The following is a 19,478-nucleotide window of genomic DNA, read 5'->3' on the forward strand; positions in this document are numbered from 1 at the left end:
GTGGTATTTTTCATTATAGAATACAACGTATGAGGTTGGTACTTCCAGTACTTGCCGTACAAACTCTTCCAAAACAGGGTTTCACCTAAAGTTGGTTGTGCTGCATTTTAAACAGCACTGTACCTGCATACTTCCTGTTTTCAGCTTCTCTTGCAAAATCTTGACAAACCTTCTTATTGAAAACATGCAGGTTTCTCTCTCTGACCCATCTAGTTTCACTTCTTCTGCAAAGTGGTAAAATTTTCTCACTGAATTATCTTTGAAATATATTCAGTAATTATTCCTACAATAATTCCTGTTATCATCTGGTTAATGCCAGCATCTCTTACCTTGTGTTAATACAGTAACTGGACCACCTTCTGTAGAGGTGGATTTCTTACAAAATCAGCCAAATATTAACTTGAATGATTAAAAAGAAATGTTATCACTGGAAGGGTCAGCTTCAGTGACAGGATATAGGATCCTTTCCCATTATTTGTGGGGTCTTTCTTCAATGTTTCTTACATGTTAGTAGTGTTGTTGGGAACTTCTGGACAAATCAATATGCTCTTCAATGTTTTGGGATAGTGAATGTCTCATGAAAATACCAGTCTTCCTTCCTTTGAATGTAGCGGGTGTGGGATGGTTGGTGTAGTTCCCAAGCCATTTTATAAGTTAAAAATGTATCTTTTTCACAAACCCTATTACTGTTATCCTCTTTGATCTCCATGTTTCAAATCGCAGCAGAGTTACTGCCAAAAAGTCAGGGTGCATATGTGGTTACCCTACCAGTAGTACTTAGACCCACATGTCCTTTGCCTCTCTCTCTGCTGGATGGATCCCTGGTTCTCATCTTGATACAGGTATCCTCTTTGCAATATCTTGTCCTTCATAAGATAAGGAATCACAAATAGTGTTAAAACTAGCATTTTGGCATTCCTTAGGGTGAAAGTTCTGTTTAAACTGTAATTTGCTAATAGAATATGTACCATCCATCTCTTAAAAACTCTTTTCTGTATCAGTCAGCCCATCAAAGCAGACATCCTTTTTGTTCATGGTCTTTTGGGAGCAGCATTTAAAACCTGGCGACAACAAGATATAGGCCAGCCTGTGGCTCAAAAGGCTTCAGAAAGGGAAGAGGACTATAGCCAGTGCTGGCCAAAGGTAAGAAGGCAATAACATTTTCATACAAGACTACTGCTTTCTCATTAAAGAGAGCTGTCCAGAGGTTCTAGAATTAACCTGTTTGGAAGTTGCCTATCTGGAATCTAAATACCTTTTAATCTGATTATACTAGTAGCACTTTCTGAGTTTCTGGTACACTTTTGTTAGCAAGTTGAAATTTTGAGCAGGCTGTTCTTGCAAAGTAACATCCCTGCTAAATTTAATGCTCTCACACCATTCCTCTTCTAGTAAAAGAGGAGGTAGTGTCTGCTTTCCTCTTAAACTTTTTCATGGAATGCGATAGCTTAGAAAAAAATAGATAAAACTACATTTTATAAAAGTTAAGTATCTTTTCATGCATAGGTGTCTGAGTACCTGAGTTTTTGCATATTTCTGCACAAATATTACTGGTAAATAAGTAATGTCTGCTTTAATCAAGTTATATTTGTATAACCAACGAAGTACCTCTGTAGAATTATATAATATATGTAAAAATACTGGTAGGTCCCCATTGGTAATCTTAGTAATTCTCATATCAGCCAGGAGAGGGAGCCGGGAATGCGTGAGTGATTAATCTGTCTCCAGCTTTTGCCTACTTTGTGGCTGGGGAAGAGGCTAAAGAGTTTGCTGGCACATAATACAAGAATAATAGTCTAGGTGTAAGATGTATTTGGGGATTAACTAAAGAGCGGATATCTTCCTTAACATTGTTCCCATAATAACAGCTTTGCTTCATTGGTGGTAAAGTGCTTGCAAGAATTTAAGTACTTCAATTATAAGCTGAAAAGGTAGATTCTCTAATTGCCAGTCTAATGTATTTAAAATCAGGTTTTAAGTCATTACCAGTAATAATTGTTCTTAAAATCAGAATTTAGCAGTTTATTTCTCTATAACTTTGTCGGAAGTATAATATGCTAACGGTATTGGAAAAGATTTTTGAGGGGGATCATTTTCAAGAAAACACCTGCTTTAAGGACACACTGGGAACACGCTTGTGGAAGAGGCATCATTTCTTATATAGCTCATTTGAACAGTCTGTGAAATGTAAGATAATTTTTCCAAAAAAATCAGTATCAAGCTTAACAGTAGATTACTGTTGAGTATGATGTCTGAGAACAAATGATTATGGATCAAATTCACTTATGCTTTTTTTTTTTTAAATTAATTTAGACATGGTTGGCGTCAGACTGTCCTGCCCTTAGAATTATATCTGTGGAGTATGACACCCATCTGAGTGACTGGAAAGCAAAATGTCCTGTTGAGGCTCATAGGTAACAAATGAAATGCAGTCTGGGGGGGCAGAAAGAAGGGGATATGTAAAGCTAATCCTTGGGGTCACCTGGGGTGAAATAGTCAACTTACTTTTCTTGCTGCATATGGAAATGAAGCTTAGAAAAACCTTGGGTACAACTGTGGTATGCTTGAGGAACCAATAGTGGTAAAGTAAATTAGACTTTTGCACAGTGGTTACCCCAATATTCTGTTTCCGTTGATCGTTTAATTCCACAAATTGTTATGTTATCCAGTTGTCTTCTATGTTTTCTTCTTGTTACGTTGCAAGGAGTAATGATGTCGAGCTTTCAGGCTTAGACTGGGAACTGGCATCAGTTTTGTGTTTGGTTCTACCACAGATTCGTTTTTGATCTTTAACATGTAGCTCATCCTTTCTGGACCTCAGTCTCTTCGTTTATAAAATGAAAACTATTATGATTTTATACTATTCCCATACAAAGTATTTAGAGATTATTATTTAGAAAGTATAACAGAAGGGAAAAAATATCTGTTATTTTTGAATGTATTGGTTGATCCTGTACTTAGTTATTCATTTCCTGTGCATTGCTGCACAATTTGAGCGCTGTTTAGCAAAGCACGTTTGTCAGATTTTAGGTATATTCTTGTTTCAGGGTGCAGAGTTCATTAGGCATTGATGACACTTCCCAAAATAAAAAGATAGTTTTTTAATGATATGTAAATGAAGTTATTCAAAAACGCATAAAGAGATGTGCAGAACTAATGCTAAAGGAAGTGACTGGTGAGTGAAATTAAAAGATCATTTTCTAGCAAGACTGACAAACTGAATTTAGCTCAGTTACTATTGTCCTTGTGAACCCAACCTTACAAAAGTTTTTGAGATCTTCAATTTTCAATGTACTAACAGTAAGTAAGCATGGTCAGCAGGTACATGTACCTAATTCCCTTTCATAAACACCCAGCACTCAAAATTCATTCTGTTTTAACACTGTCATTTAACCTGTCATGATTCATCTTGCTTGTGTTTATTCTTTTACAGAAAGTCTATTGCTTATAGGAGCAACGAGCTTCTTGACAAGCTCAGAGCTGCTGGCATTGGAGATAGACCTCTAGTATGGGTCTCGCATAGCATGGGTGGTAAGAAAATTGCCTGTTTGATATAATGTATTTATCTGCTGTTGTATTTCAGAGTAAACTGTTAATCAAACTCAGTCTGACATGCAGTTATTCAGCATAATTTATCTCCAAAATTTACAGAGATCTAAAAATGCAAAATTTATTTCTACTTTTTTAATACATTCTATTCAATAGTGCATATCTTTTGAAAGGATTTTTTTGCTGATTTTTATTTTTGTTTGTACTGTGTTGATTAAAAATGCAAAATCAAGGAGTTGAAATTTGTATAATTGGGAATCAAGGGGCTAAACTTTCTTCCTGATCAGACATATAGTAAGTGTCATTAGAAGTACTTAAGGCAAGCAGAATAAGTTTGGAGACTTGCATTTGCACCATTCATTGACATTTTATTTTAATGGCTTCTCAGGTTTTTTTTTTTTAACTTAATCTTACATATTTGACAAACTAAAGACTAATCTACCAAAGCAAGAATATGGTTTAGTTGCTTAATGAATAATACAGCATGATGATTATTTTCACAGTCGTTTAAGTCCCTGCATTAATTCAGTTTCTGCTGCCAGGTCTTCTCGTCAAAAAGATGCTTGTGGATGCTTCCAAGAATCCAGAAATGGATAAAATTGTAAACAACACCAGAGGAATCATATTTTATAGCGTACCTCACCATGGTTCCCAGCTGGCTGAATATTCTATAAATGCCAGATATCTTCTCTTTCCATCTGCGGAGGTTAAAGAACTCAGCAAGGGTATGCTTACTTTGTTACCATTTAACAGCAGGAATCTATTTTTTTTTTTTTTAATCATGCTCTCAGATAATGCTTGATAAAAACAACAACCCTCCTTTTTATGTTTAGGGTTGTGTGTTGAATTGACAGAATAAATGTTGTATTTGACTGCAGAGGGAGAAAAAGGAGTAAGACCGAGTTTATAGAAGAGTAGTTTGGGCCGTTTAGCAGTGTAATAACTCAACCTGTGCTGAAATTCACAAACTGTATCTTGTAATTAAATTCCATGCTATACAGAAAGTAATGCTGAAGTGTTGCTTATGATTACCTGAAGAAAGGGGCTACAAACAAAATATTACTCCTCTTGCTGGGGTTTTTAATTATTCCAAAACATTTCTTTGGGAATGCAATCTTTCAGACAAATTCTATAATCTATGTTTCAAGATAACACTGCAAAAATTATGTTACTCTTTCTCAGATTCTCCAGCCCTTAAAGAGCTGAACGATGACTTTCTGTCTTTTGCCAAAGAAAAGAAATTTCCAGTGCTGAGTTTTGCAGAAACCTTACCAACACACATAGGCAGCATGATAAAACTGCACGTCGTACCTCTGGAATCAGCAAGTATGTCAAATAGCCATTCATTTTTATTTAATTTTGCAAATATTCATGTAGGCATTGATGGAGGGGGGAGCGTTATAAATACTATAGTAGAAAGACCCAAAAATACATCTTTTTCTTCTTTTGTTTAAACTTTTGACTGAGTTTGAACTACAGTCATCCTGCTGAGATCAGTGAGCTGCGTGTATATCTTAGTACAGCAGTTGTTTGTTTTGATTTTTCCAAATGCCAATATTATTTGCTTGTTGAAAAGAACAGGGTAGACCCAGATCTAATGTTGTGTTGTTGCAGTCCTTTCATTTGTAATTATGAGTAACTGTCCTCCATCTGTGTATAGGTATGCTGAACAGTGTTTCAGAAGCTCCCACAAATGCCAGCTATTTCCTCCTTTTAAAAAGAAAGAAAATTAGTAAGCTCCTTAGTAAAAATAATGGATCACAAAACTATTTTTCAGTGTTAAGAATCCTTTATCTTTCATATCTCAGATAGTCAAGAAACTTAAATTCAAGCCATACATTTTAAAATAGAGTTCACCTCCTGAAAAGTTCTCTTGGTCTTTTCACCTTTTGTAGGGGAAGAGAAAAACAGGCAGTTCTTTCTCTTGCTTTGTTTACAGGTGTTCAGCTTAGATTTTTTTTAAAGTCTGATATTCTCAGGTTTTACCTGAGCAAGACCCTCTTCTGCACTGCTCAAGGTACCTGTAAGGCCTCAAACAGAAACCATTGCTTCATTGGGCGTTAGATCAGGCTTTCTGTCAGTTAAACCTGCTGGGTTACATGCAAGGTTGGCTGCTCTGAAGAAGGCTGGCTATGCATTCCTGTTTTCCTTGAGTGAATATTTAGTAGTATTTTTCAGTCTCTCTTCTCAAGAAGCAGATTTTTGTCAAAATGTGGCTGATGCAATTTTATTGGTGAGGACTGAAAAATTGGGTACTAATTTTCTCTGAGTTAGCAACACACACACACACACACACACACACAAATGGATAACAAAGTGCACAGATAAGCATCATGCACTTAAAATTTTATAGCATAGTTCTCCTCTTCTCTTCTAGAGATGATATGCAATGCAGCATGTGAGTGCTCTCAATATGGTTCACTACGGTTCAGTGATACCCCACCCATTTTGCTCAAATGTCAGGCTGCCAAGCAGTGCACTCCCTCTTTCTTACACGCTTGCTTGCACACATGCAAGCCTTCATCCTGCTCTAGTGTTGTTTTATGTGGCTAAAGATACAAAGTTCCAAGCAAAAGGTGTGATTTTTCAGGAGGCTGAGTTGAATGCATAATAACCAGAATGTGACAGTCACAGCAGAACCTAAACTGGAACGTGCAGTAGCAGTAATAGCTGTCAGGAAAACGTAAATGCTGTGATGTGTCCTAAAATCCATAGCTGAAAATAGAACACCTGTATTCTGCAAATACACAATGGATTTTTTTTCATTTACCAGGAAAGGTGTTTAGTGATTTGTTGCATATTTAAGGTCCACACTAGTCCTCTTTTTAATCACGTCAAAGTATTTTATAAGGGATATGAACAATTAATAGTGTTGTAAAAACCCTACATTCATTTAGACTTTTTCAGAATGCAGATACTTTAGATTAAACCATGTCCCTGTTCAAGTCAATGCTTAAACTTCAGTACAGTCAGGACTTTGCTCTCAGTCAGGTGCCCATAAATGAAGTTCTGATTATTCAAAGGAATCTGTATGGAGAAATGTACATTTGTGAATTCCCAATTCACAAATTCACAGTAAACTCTAGGCCTAATGGTTTACCAGGGTGAGTTCTGCAACAATATGTAGTTCTGCGTATTAGCAGAGCATATTGATAACAGCTTAGCACATTAAAAAAATTACCTGATGTAAGACAAAATAGCTGAACAGAAGACAGAAAATGAATGAGAAATTGCTAATGCTAGACGTGCATCTCAGTCTAGATTATCTACTGAACTTTGGTAGTATTTTCTTCTTCTTTCCTTTTCCCAGATTTGGGTATTGGAGACCTTATTCCAGTGGATGTTAATCATCTAAATATTTGTAAGCCAAAGACGAAGGATGCTTTCCTGTACCAACATACGTTGAAGTTCATTCAGGAGGTTTTAGTCAGAGAACTTGGCAATTGAGTTTTTACAACACCACTGCTTATTTCATCCATGTGATGTAACACAGAAAAGTTCTTCCCCAACACTTGTTAAGAGGTCTGCAGAACTGCAAAGATGTTATGTGAACAGTATCTGCTGCTAAGATAATTTTCAGTACACCTCCAACTCGGAGAACTCCACATCTTATTTCTGAAATGCATTCAAAATAAGTACAGACTGAAACACAGTACTATAACTTTGTAAAAAGAGAAATAACGTTGGCTTCGAGTGACCATGATTTATTGACAAAGTGTGCATAATTTCTCCAGCAATTTGGCAGGGAAGGGATGGGGATTCAATGGAACAGAAGCGTCACTTGGTAGTCTACAACTATCCATTTGGAGCAGCACCACTAGGCTATGGAGGGTGCCCAGTGCACCTCCTTTTTAGCTAAGAGATGTTTCTTTGAAGGTAGTTGTTTTCATTAAGGTGAATCTACATCTGGGATTAAAGTCTTACAGAGAGGATTAGAAACAACTAACTGAGATGATTATCTGTTGTGTCAAAGGGGGAAAGAAGCATGTGGCCATCCTAAAGCATTGGTTTCTGCCCATGCTAGGGAGTCTGACAGAAGCCTGGGGGAATTTGTCCAAGTGACTGAAAATAGGATTTGGATCGGTGGCCTAGATATGGGAGTTTTTGTAATTTGCCCTTTTGTTGAACAGATCCGGGCAGACTTGTTAGCAAATGCAACATGTTTTCTGCGTGAGGAGGTAGCAGCTTTGCTGAGTAGGATGTCTTGTGTAAACAACTGTAGTTGTTTTAACCTGTTTGTATATATTAAAAAAAAAAAAAAGGAAAAAAACCCCTTTCACGTTCTTGTAGATTTCTGTTTTAATGCTACCAACTTTTGAGATTGCTTTCTTTGAGACAGTTTGAGTCTGGTCAGACTTGGTGCAGTTCTGCGCACTGTCACATGGAAGATACAGAACAGAGGCCTTGCTGTTAATGTTCAGCTTCACTCTTGGGACATACTGAGAAGATGGTACACTTCATTCTCCGGCTCATGGTACTCATTTAGAAGCTCTTTAGCTGATTTAAAGAATAGCATTGAAAATGCCCAAATGGAATAAGACATCTGCAGGTCCTGACAAGATGATGCTTAGAGTGTGAAGCTCAGGGAGAAAATAAGCAAAGCAGGAGAAAATGCAGGTTTCACAAGGTCCCATGAGAAATGCAGAAGATCCCAGGCATTTTGGTTTCTTGAGGCCTAAGTGTACTTATTCATGTAGTAAAGAGGAAAAACAGCACTTTTGTCTTACGTAAGTTTTATCATTATGTCTCTTTTTGCTAGAGGTCATAAGGACACCTTAATAATATTGATGAGAAATAAGTATTCTTCAGAAAAAAAATGGCAGTTTTCAGCCGTTTTTTTAAAGTCTTAAATAATTTGCAACAGTTCAGGGCAGCCTAGTTACAGTCTAATTGTGGTCTCTTTCTTTCCACCTCCAGCTCTCTCTGAAGACAAAAATAGGCTATGGTTAGGCTGTACTCCCCTAGCTGACCATTTCTCAAATAAGGCTTTTATTGATGACAGGAAAGTCAGTAGAGAAGGCTTAAGAGGTCTCTTACCGTCGCTTATGTGAGTTGGATCTCGTATTACTGGCCTCAAAATTATGGCTGTAAAAGCCACCAGACAAGTAGAATGCACCTTGCGGTTCTGTGTGGGCTCAGTGCAGACGTCAGTGTTGGCTGCAGTCCTGCTGGCTCCTGAGGCTGCCTCAACTGTTCCCACCTTAGAGCACTCCAGTCCAGGAGGACACTAAGTCTGAAGAAGCACTTTTGGAAGTTCAGCTTCAACGTGCTGGACTTGCATGGTAAAATTCACAACCCACAGCAGTACAGAGAATGTACAGCACTACACATCAGAGAGCATTTTTTTTTCTTCTATAACCAAGATATAGGTAAGAATATTGGATGCCACTATTCCAGATAGAAAATGTAACAGAACCTTTAAAGGAGTTTATCCTGTTTACACTGTGCTTAAACTTCAGAGTGTAAATATTTTAGAATACTTTGTATTCACGAAGAAGAGGGTATGTGGAATTCAGTTTGGATAGACAAGACTTCCAGTAATGGAATGTAGTGTGACAAAGCCCATATTGACTTTAATAGACTACTTTGGCTTAAAAGGATTCAGATCAATGATATGACACTGTAATCTTATTCAGTAAATGCTTCTATGTTTTGTTGCTATAACTGGAACTCTTGAGGCAACTTTCTCCTTTTTGTAACTGTATGTTTACATGTGTAGCTTTTAAAACTAATATTTTGAGTTGTATGCATTTTTTTTGTTTAGAAGATAGTGCATTTTTAAAAATGTATTAGATATGGTACAAAATGCAGTAAAGGTGAATGATCTGCTAAATGAATGTACTTGATCATGTTCTCTTTCATTAAAGACTTGTGGGATTTTTAGTGATTGTCTTATGCTGGAAAAAAGCAATGTTTAACCTTCACCTAAGGTAAGAATAACAAGCAGTGTAAGCACCAGAAGCACCGTACTGGGGGCACAGCTGGTCATCAGTGTTTTGCCAAATTGAACAATCAGCAGTTGTGCTTTTAGGTTTTGTTTTTCCTAAAAGTGTCTCCTACACCATGTACAGACGTGGGTTCTAGGGCCAAAGGGCGTGTCGTGTGCTATAACGTCTGCTTCCCATTAGAAACTTAAGCTCTTGTGCTGCCCTGGTGTCCCATTAATCCAGAATAGAGCCTTTATGTGAAATTGCTGGGACTCAAACTATGTCCTTAATCCACTAATCCCATCTAGCTGTGAACCCAGCCGCAGATGGGGCTAGTAGGTGTGTTGTACTTGGGGTGAATTATCTGAGAAGATGGTATTTCATCTGCATTGTGGCATCCAAGAGTAACACAGCAAGGCACAGAGGGAGCACTAATAGGAATTTGTCAGTCTATCTTCCCTGTGGTTGTCTAGCACTCTTGTGCAACTTTATTGGTATTTCTGGTAGCTATCATCATCAAACTTTTGATGGTTGTGATTACAGTAGTGCAGACAGGCTTTGTGATTTGTGCTTCAGTGTAGGCACTGTAGGTAACTAGACCACAGAAATTTTCATTCTGGTGAAAATGTTGGTATTTTTCTTTTCAAACTTTTGATTTTGGACAAAAAGGTAAAAGCCAAATTTGGGGCAAAACAGAAATTCTGAAATATATTGGCTTTCATTCTCTTTTTTTTTCAGTGATCACCCACCTAGAAAAACTGATCAGTCTATAGGGAGGAACTGATGGCAACTGGCAAGCTGCAATTTGATTTTCCTGAAGGGAAGCTGTGAAAGGTGGGGGGGGGGGTTCATTAAAAATATGCTAAAGCAAAATTCTGTTCCCACCTCATCTTATTAGTGTACTATTGGATAGTAAAACACTGCTTGCTGCACAGTATCCATCTAAATAGTCAAGACAGACCAACAGTGTAACAAGCTCAAGTATGTCTCTGCAGGTTGCAGTCAGAGCAGTGATTGCAGTCCATTGCATATCCTGATAGTTGCTGAAAATGTCACAAGTAACATCGATGTGAGGTTTAGTCAGGTTTTTTTTCTTTTGTTCTCCATCTCCTGCTTCCCTTTACTTTCCTAAACTTTCTGTGCATGACTGTGCTGTTGTTGGAGGGTTTTTATTCTCCATATCGTTTATAAAAATCATCTTATTGTACTGCCTACATAGAAGGAGTTATTTCCCAGAAATCGCTAGCTCTATGGAAGTAGCACTTCCATAGTGTGATGTGAGCAGGAGGCCCTCAAGATTGACAGTCATCACTGAGAAAGTGATGGTACCTCAGTGAGACTGTGCACAAGAGCTGTAGGGAGGTCAAGGCCACACTGTGGGTTCCCCAATTTTGGACATCACCTGAATGACGGTTCTGGTTACTTAGTCTCTCTCCGCATTGTGGTGGGGGCCTGGCTTAGCTAAGCACAGCCAGACCTGCTCTGCACTTGGGAAACCATTACAAAAACTCAGAGACTGCAAGAAGTGGTGATTTGTTCCTTCTCGCTCAGGATTAAGCCAGGTCACAGCGCATGACTTTGAAAAACACTAGTTGGGGTATTAGACCCCAATTTGAAGGATAGTAAACTGAGACAGCAGATTCCTCATTCTTTGCTGTAGCCTTTTCAGCTGGACTGTCATCTGTTCCTTCCCCTTGATTTGTTGTGATTGAACAGTATGTGCTGTCACTGATTGTATAAACCAGCCAGCTGCAGGGATTCAAACTTTAATGGGTAGCTTGCCACTTACACAGACAGCACCAAAGGCCAGACACTTCTCTTATTCAAGTAGAGTAATAAGGCGACTTTTATTTGACTTGTATAAATCCACTTTAATTGGCTTTCCTGATAACAGTTTCATTAACATGTAAATTAGCTGTCCTAGAGCTGTTAATTATCTTTGCACAGAATGTTGGATATGGTCATGTAAGATACTCTCTTTTTCCTGCTCTTAATGCTTTATACTGAAACATGCCCATAAATAGCCACTATTTTTTATATATATATTTTATTATTTAAGAGGAGCAAGATGAGGCACTATGTCATCTCGTAGGGAAACAACCATCTTGTAGGGAAACAACTGTCTTGCTTCAGCATGATTCACCAGTCTTCCATCATGTTAAACTGCTACTCACATAACAAGCTTAGCACTGGGTTTTGTTGGTTTGGCCTTTGAGGGTTTTTGAGTGTTGTGTAGGTTTTTTTGTTTAAGAGTATCTGCAAAACAAGGGAGCAGAGGAGGATGGCAGGTACGCAGATAAAGGCGGCATCCTCTCTTACAGAATGTCTTGCTGCCAAAATTTGGTAACAACAATGACAGCGCTAGTTAATAATAGTAAGAAAGTGACTGAATTCCCACTTTCTAAGCAGCTGAGAACAAAACAATGAGGTTTTTCCTAGGGAAAAGCATGAACTTTGCACATTTAGCACTGCAGATAGATAGACTTAATCTTAGGCTTTTGAGAAGCAGGACTGCTGGCTTGCTAATAAATGACAGGACTTCATTGTGAAGGCCAAGTCTGCTTGAGCTGAGCAGCAATACTTCATGAGCACTCCATGGTAAGTAAGTGACCTATAATCTCCCCTTAAATGGTTGCCCTGTAAACGCTGATGGACTACTTGCTAAATATAAGAAGGGGAAAGCAAAGCAGGCACACAGGAATATTTGCCTGCAGTTTCTATAGCTGTAATGGGGGGGGGGGGGTGCTCTCCTCCTGCTATTATTTTGAGCCCTAAAGCATGCTCTTAACCCTTTTGTTTACAAGAACCTGCATAGAGCAGATTATTGCTGTTGCTTCTCCATTAGTCGGTGCATTGTTATTGCCTCCTCGGTGTGCTCCCTGGGCTGAGGCACAGCACACTTGAGCAACAGCTTTCTTTATGTAAGTGCACGCTTTGTAAATTTGTCTGTAGTTGTAGAGGTAGTTGCCTAAATTTCTAGCTCCATTTCTAGGCTTTCCAGCCCATGTTTAGTTATTGCGGTGTTCCTCAGTTCTATGTGGCCCTCTGCTGCAGCATGGCCTTAACACCTCTGCTGAGGTTAATGGGAAGCACAAAGCAGAGCCTTCCCTGGTACAAAATGAATAGCCTGCGTGGTTGATGATTAGCAGAAATGAATAGAAAGCATGGTTGCTCTACACACCCACTTCCCTCCGCCTGACCAGTTCTGTGCCCAAGTTGATCTTTACAGGGAGTGGGTAAACTCATTGTTAAGCTGTAGCAACCATGCCTTTCTGTAGGATGGGTCTGCTCCCCAGTCATGCTCTAGTGGCTTAGTTTCAAGATATATCAGCCTTCATCCCACTTGTGTAAAGGTAAGTTCCAAGACCAGCTCTTCCCTCATCTGCATTTAATACACGTGCACATAATACAGCATTTTCTTACCAAGAAGCAGAATGGGAACAGAGATACAACTAATGAATTATTAAAGTTCCTTTAGCATAATGCATTAATATGTTAATGTCCTCTATAATGAGCTGGCCTCAACTAATCACCACATTTCTACAGTATTTGCATACAGAAGCAGACTGCACGGTCTCTTCCAAAAGGGACTGTCATGGTCAACATGCTATGGGATTGGCGAGCATGATGTTTAGAGAAGGATGGCCCTGAACAAAACCAAGATGTTGTTGGGAAAGGTAGCAGAGAACCAACTAGAGATGCCTTTGATCTTGGTGCAAACCAGAATCATATTTTGAAACAATACCTCATCCTTTAGAGTAACTGTCTTTAAGATACGTTGCCATTAACAGCATAGCCCTTAGAAAGGGGTCTGTTGTAATATGGGGGTTCACTTGGCTGGTCTGGAGTAAAAACAGGTATTTCTTACAAAATGGGCAATACCCAATTCCTAGTGTTTCTGCTTTACATCCTCACAGTACACACCTTTTATGTTACTTTATAGACAGAGATGACAGTTTAACAACATACATAAGTAACAGGGATCTCCAGGCCTGCAGCTAAGTTAAAAGTTAAAAGACAACATGTTTATTTCCACAGTGGAAACTTACTGAGAGAATCTTACCACCATAATGATACTGCTGTAGTTATACTGGTATATATTCCCTTTATGGGTGTTTGTTCCAGAATGACTACAGCAGTCTAACTATGTAAGATAACGGTGCTTTATTTTAAATGACAGAAATTGGTTGATATGCAATTTTCACAGGAAAATGTTTTTCTTAAGGTTTTTTTTTTTTCATACATTACATGCTCTTACATGATTTGTACCTGAAATGAAACATTTTAAGATAGATTAATAAAAAGAAATAATTTAAAATAAAGAACTTTTCAAACAAGCTGTAGACAATGTTAGATTGTATATACTCAGTACACTTCCCTCCAGGGGCAGTACGTTTGTTTTTAAACATGAAAATGAAATGTAGTGTTACCTGATGATACATTTCCTGGAATACAGGTCCATGTGCAAAAAATTTATTTTAATTTGTGTCCTAATTATAATTTCTACAGGAACACTAAGGAGAGAAATTCTACAATTCTGAATTAGCATTTATGTTCATCAAGGTATTTCTGTTTTGTTCTAAGACAAGCAGTTTGTTGAACCCCTCTGACAGTGCACCATTGTCTTCATCATCACTAAATGTAACCCAGTGACTGAAATCTTTTGAGCTGAGGAGTTTTAGATCTTCCGGGGCGTGTGCTGGAGAAGTAGCTGATGGTGCCTGTATGGAAAGAGGGCAGGAAAAATCTGTGTCCAGGTCCAAAAGATTGGTGTTCTCTGCAAAGGAGCTGGTATCTGACAGCTGTGGGCACTGGTCCTCACGTAAAGGAGGGCCTTGAAGGTTAGCAATCAAGTCTGAGGCATTTGGAGCCAACTGCTTAGCTGAGTTATTCTCTGGGCTGGCAGAAGATGTAGGAGCTAAGAGAGTAGACTGTTGGGTGGGAATAGGAAGGACATCAGAGTCCTGAGTCTGGGGGCAGAGCCCAGGATTGTTGTTGCTGGAGTTGAACATTAACCCTCTGAAAAGTGGGTTGTCACTGCTCTGGAGAACTTGCAGATGAAGAGCTGCAGGAGCTGACTTCTTTCTTCGTGGTGGCACCTCTGGAGCAAAGGAAGTATTCTGGGGAGGCAGCGCACTGGCCTCTCCCATGCTGGGTGACAGGGGCTGCCTTTCACTGCTTCCTCTGCTCTCCTGAGGCTTCCCAGGCTGTGATGTTCTGGGTTTAGGGACTGGAGTAATCCTGGTGGGACTAAGAATAGCTCTAGCTTCTGGGCAGGGCTCTGGCAAGCCAAAAGGAGAATGCACTGTCTGCTGGTCAAACAGCTCTTCTGTAGACGTGGCCTGAGGGGAAAAAGGAACAAGAGAGATGAAAACAAAAATGGTACCTTAAACTGTGAGTCAGTTCTAATGTGAGTGTTATTGATGGCATTATTGAGGAAAGCTGAGAGTACCAGAAGAAAAATAAAGCAGTACAAAGAGGAGGCTTGACAACACGGTTTTAAACTACCCCTGCTAGTTCTGTTTTTAGGCTTTGGACCAGTGTTCATTTACAGGGTGTAGTATGGGGATAAGGATCCTAGAGCCTGTTCACTCCGTGCGTGAAAAATGCATCTCTTTCTGACCATCTCTCTTTCATATTAGGGTTTTGCTGAGGGCCAAATCAACATAGTTCTGAAGAGTTAGTTATTACATCTCTCTGCTGACTGTAATATAATTTAAGCAAGAAGGCATGGGGAGGGCTAAATTAATGGGGCCATTAGCACATGCCTTTGGTTATCTTGTGATACATAAGCTTGAAGGACAATTAGCTTAAGCTAAACCCAAGAAATGCATTAATGGCTCTGTCCTGTCTCACTGATGCCAGAGACTGAAGCTAAAAATAAACTCTAAGTTATATCCTCTATTTAAAAATACATAAATAAGTGGAGCCAAGATTAGTCCAAGAGGGTAGGCGCTGCTTCAGATTTCTCATTGTGTTATTGAATGAAAGCATTTTAATTCTTTATTGGTCTCCCATAGTATTTAAAGATAATATACAGCCTTCTAAATTTAGTTAATATTTCATAACAACATATCCTCTGCTGTTTCTGTCTATATGCTGTTCTTAAGTTGCCTACATTTGATTGCATACCTTTTTCAAGGAGAGAGGTGGATTGGATAGAGGTTTTAAAGTTACACAACTCCCATCTAAAAGATGGAGGAAGGATTGGAAGACTGAAAGAGTCAAACTGAAATAGATGAATTTGTGCAGATGATTTCATATAGCTGACACCCAAATATCGGTCCCTCTCAGCACCTTCCAGGAGTGCCCTCTGGGCAAGAGTACAAGATAAAAATGAAATAAACTGACCATTCCTTGTTATTGAAAGGAAAGGACACACTGTATTGTTTGTTTTCTTTTGTGATTCTGCCAAGTAGAGATTGCACAAAAACTCCACTATAGAGAAGATGTGGATGCCTTTACAGAGCAAGGTAAAACAGCAGTCCTAATGACTTAGAAGAGAGCTTTCTAGAAGAAGTTCTAACAAAGGAAGAATTTAAAAAGTTGTATTTGCCTCTCTCTCATACTTAAACTGCTTTCACCATTAAATCATCATTTCGGCAACTCTAGGAGGTGAAGAGTTATTATCTCTGTGGTAGAGATCTGACGCAGAGACAAATTAAAAATACAACACCTACAGGCTGGTATTTTTAAGCACTTGTGCTTGAGTAGATTCCAAAGCCCTAAGTGAAAGGTAGAATCCCATCATAAAGTGCATGAAAAAAAGGTAGATGTCTCCGAACAGGACCCAAATCAGCATACCAATCAAGAAGCTGCCTCAAAATCAACAGAGCAAAGTACTCATCAGATGGACAAAAGAAAACATTGTGGTGAAAAAAGGATGTCTTAAATCCTGCACATCAGATGCCCCTGTCTACCTGGGATTCATGGCAGAACTCTTTCCTGAAGAGGTGCACCTCTGCTCAGCCTTTTAGGTAAAGCAGCTGAGCTGAGTACATCAATACTCAGGCAGCCAAAGAGTGCTGGTGGTGACAAAGTCAGGGGGTCTAAGTAAAGCAGCTGAGCTGAGTACATCAATACTCAGGCAGCCAAAGAGTGCTGGTGGTGACAAAGTCAGGGGGTCTAAACAGTCAATGCAGTCTCTTGAGAAACTGAACAGATGTGATTTCCTCCTCAGCGTGACACCTCACACTTTAAGCCTACATCTCTGACAATGCATGTGCCTCCCCTCTCCTTCAAGGTATAGGCTATGCTAGGTGGCTGATGCTTTCCATCTTTCCAGGTGAAGTTGGATCACTGTTCAGAAAATAAATTCAGAACTGAGCCATAGAGAACACACAAGAAGGAACTTATTTCTGCAAGTTAGTGGTTCAGGCACCTGTGTTTGGAAAGGTGTTTACATGGTCCTTGTTTGAGAGTACTGGTGTATTTGACTTTATGACCATTTAATTTTAAAAGGTGATGGATACCTCCACTGGTCATGGAAGTCAAATTTACAAGCTGAGAGAGAAGGTAAAGATCAAACTCTGAGGCCTGCAGAGTTTGGATATCTTTGAAGTAGCGGGCAGCTGAATGGGGATTTACAGCATTGCAGTTTAGGACTCAAGCCTAAATGGACTAAAAAAAAGGCTCAGGCAGCATGAGATACATGTGTGACTTACCTCTGGTCGGCACAAATATCTGTGGCTAAGAAGGAAGCTGAACCTGCATTTCCAATTAAAATCATAATGGCTAGTACAGTCTTCCTCTCTGGAAAGCCTTTTCTAGTAATTATTTTTGAAGCAAGTAGTATTTTGTGTTGGTTTTCAGATCTCTTGTCCATCAGTATTATAAATTTGTCATTTAAATGGTGAATTGTGCATGAAGAGTCTATATCTGAAGCTTTGGTGGGCCAGGAACTCTCCTCTGAATTAGCAAAATCATTCCATTTTGACTCATGTAGAGTTTTGATTTGAAGAGAAGTATTTTTTAAGATAGAAATTTTGTTGCAACTGATTTTGTTTCTATGTAATTTTGTCTCCAGGTTGAACTACAGCTTTTGGATAGATTTAAGACCAAAAAAAGAAAAACAACCATTGAGCTTGACTGAAACACTAATTTTCTGTCTAGCAAGAGAGTCTTTCTTCCTGATTTTTCTAAGAAAAATCTAGATATTGCTGATGGTTCAGATGCTTCATAGTCAACAGAACAGAAATACAGAAAGATGAAAAGCAGTATGGAGGGTGGCTCCCAAATGAGATAGCAATTTATGGCGACTTCCTCCTAGATGAAATTGATGCAATTTGCAGATACAGAGGAAGCAGAATATCAGAGAGAAGACAGTTCCACATATCTTGACAAGGTTTAGACAAACCAGAAGAGCAACAAAACCTAAGAGGATAGACGGACAAACAGAAAAGCTAAATAAGGGTAACTCAGTTTGGTGACAACTTCCTTGAAGTACATGATGATGATATACAAACCACTTTCCTTCCTTTCCTGGTTGCTTAGTATGTTTTTATGCCTTGATGACTGCAATACACAAAACCATTTCAGTGCCTGTTGATTAAGAACTGGGTACAGTGTAAGTGATAGGACTTCACATGAACTGTTTAACAGCCCACCCCTTTTGCCAATGTTCACACAATGTAATGAAGTCTGGATGCATTTTGCCGCAACTATCTTACGTTTTCCACCTTGACTCCAGTCCTTTGCAGGGGTATTGGCTTCTTTGTAGTTGGAACTTTGGGTGGCGGGCGATGAGGCACAAGCACTGGTCCTACCTGCGACCCATGAGAGCGTGGTGATTTTGTGATGCTGGGAAGAGGCTCAGGTTTAGCGAATGTTTGGTTTCTGGCTGGAGTAGACTTTAGTGGATCTTCCTGTAATCCTGAAAAGTAAAAACATTAGTGTCTCATCTTGATCAGAAATGCAGCAGAGACCAATTTCTTTCATGATTGTGTTTTCCAAAACGTGCATGCCTAAAGGGAATATTGCTCAGGCCAGGAATGCAGGTTTTAGAAATAACCACAGACCTGTGCTATCCTGTCACTAGAATGCTTAGATTTCTAAAAGGCAGTTAGGGAAAAATTTCCCTATCTGAAGTATTTCACACCGAAACAGCAATGTGCCACCATTTGGCCCAGCAAATAAAACACTGACTGGGGGTACACAAGTACTGCACTCAAGTCCAGAGTCTCCTTTTGCCCTGGTTGCCTCATCTGGATAAAGTAGATAATGATACTAAGTTCCTCCTGCAGGGTAATTTGGGAAGAACTGTAAATGCCAACTGGTAGTACAGTGCAAGGGTTTGAAAGTGAACCTGACCAGACTAATTTCCTTACCTAGACTGAGTGAAATGTGTAATGTGGATTTCAAAATTAAAGGAAAGTAGATCTGATTTCAAAAATAAGTGTACTATGCTCTCTGAGGAACAAACATCAATCAAAATGTTTTTAATAATATTTTATGATATTTACCTTACCTATTCCAGACTACATTTGCTTTATTCACAAATGAAAAGAGATGTTTTTCTCCTGAACTGAGAGGCTTGCAAACACAGGAAGGAATCTGAGTCTTACTGCATTCTTTCTCATTTACTCAGCATCAGCTAAAACTACCAGCAACCCTGGAGGGTATATTCACACTGCCTAAGTTTCAGCTAGTTTCCTGCTCTAACTTGTCCTTGCAAGAACCTCTCCTCTCCAAGGACTATATGGAGAGCCTATGCAGGGAGTAGCCTTTTAACTTAGATATTCAAGGTTAAGTGGCCTGAACCCCTAAGTAAAAACTATATTTCCTTTATAAATCTGAACAGAATCCAGGTTATTTTCCCCACATCTGTATTGCTCTGCAGTTCTGCTTGGAGTAGTGAGCATTCACTAAACAGAGCAGAAAATATCCTTTACGCAAATGTAAGCAGCTACAACTCTGAAGTAACACAGACAATTTCAGCTGAGGAAGATCCCATCTGTATCTTGTAATTTTTCAGACTAAATCTGGACAAAAATAACCCAAGAT

The 19,478-nt window shown here is 39.0% G+C and overlaps 2 protein-coding genes across 5 annotated transcripts in view; one reads left to right on the top strand and one right to left on the bottom strand.

The window, feature by feature from the left end:
- SERAC1 (serine active site containing 1) overlaps positions 1-19,478 on the top strand; it is a 48,851-nt gene that overhangs the window by 21,302 nt on the left and 8,071 nt on the right. For 2 of the 3 annotated variants that reach the window (XM_064509099.1, XM_064509100.1), the window contains exons 12-17: positions 1,002-1,143; positions 2,314-2,414; positions 3,434-3,531; positions 4,092-4,274; positions 4,732-4,875; positions 6,860-9,432. In XM_064509099.1, the coding sequence (XP_064365169.1) occupies positions 1,002-1,143; positions 2,314-2,414; positions 3,434-3,531; positions 4,092-4,274; positions 4,732-4,875; positions 6,860-6,996 (805 nt within the window). In that variant the 3' untranslated portion in view covers positions 6,997-9,432. Of the gene's footprint in view, positions 1-1,001; positions 1,144-2,313; positions 2,415-3,433; positions 3,532-4,091; positions 4,275-4,731; positions 4,876-6,859; positions 9,433-19,478 lie in introns of those variants that run through there. The other variant, XM_064509101.1, reaches the window with a different exon arrangement.
- SYNJ2 (synaptojanin 2) overlaps positions 13,480-19,478 on the bottom strand; it is a 69,684-nt gene continuing 63,685 nt past the window's right edge. For both annotated transcript variants that reach the window (XM_026122204.2, XM_026122202.2), the window contains exons 26-27: positions 18,146-18,348; positions 13,480-14,818 (exon numbers count right to left, since the gene is read on the bottom strand). In XM_026122204.2, coding sequence (XP_025977989.2) covers positions 14,006-14,818; positions 18,146-18,348 — 1,016 coding nt within the window. In that variant the 3' untranslated portion in view covers positions 13,480-14,005. The remainder of the gene's footprint in view (positions 14,819-18,145; positions 18,349-19,478) is intronic.

Source organism: Dromaius novaehollandiae, chromosome 3 (assembly GCF_036370855.1).
Source record: "Dromaius novaehollandiae isolate bDroNov1 chromosome 3, bDroNov1.hap1, whole genome shotgun sequence".
NCBI lineage: Eukaryota > Metazoa > Chordata > Aves > Casuariiformes > Dromaiidae > Dromaius > Dromaius novaehollandiae.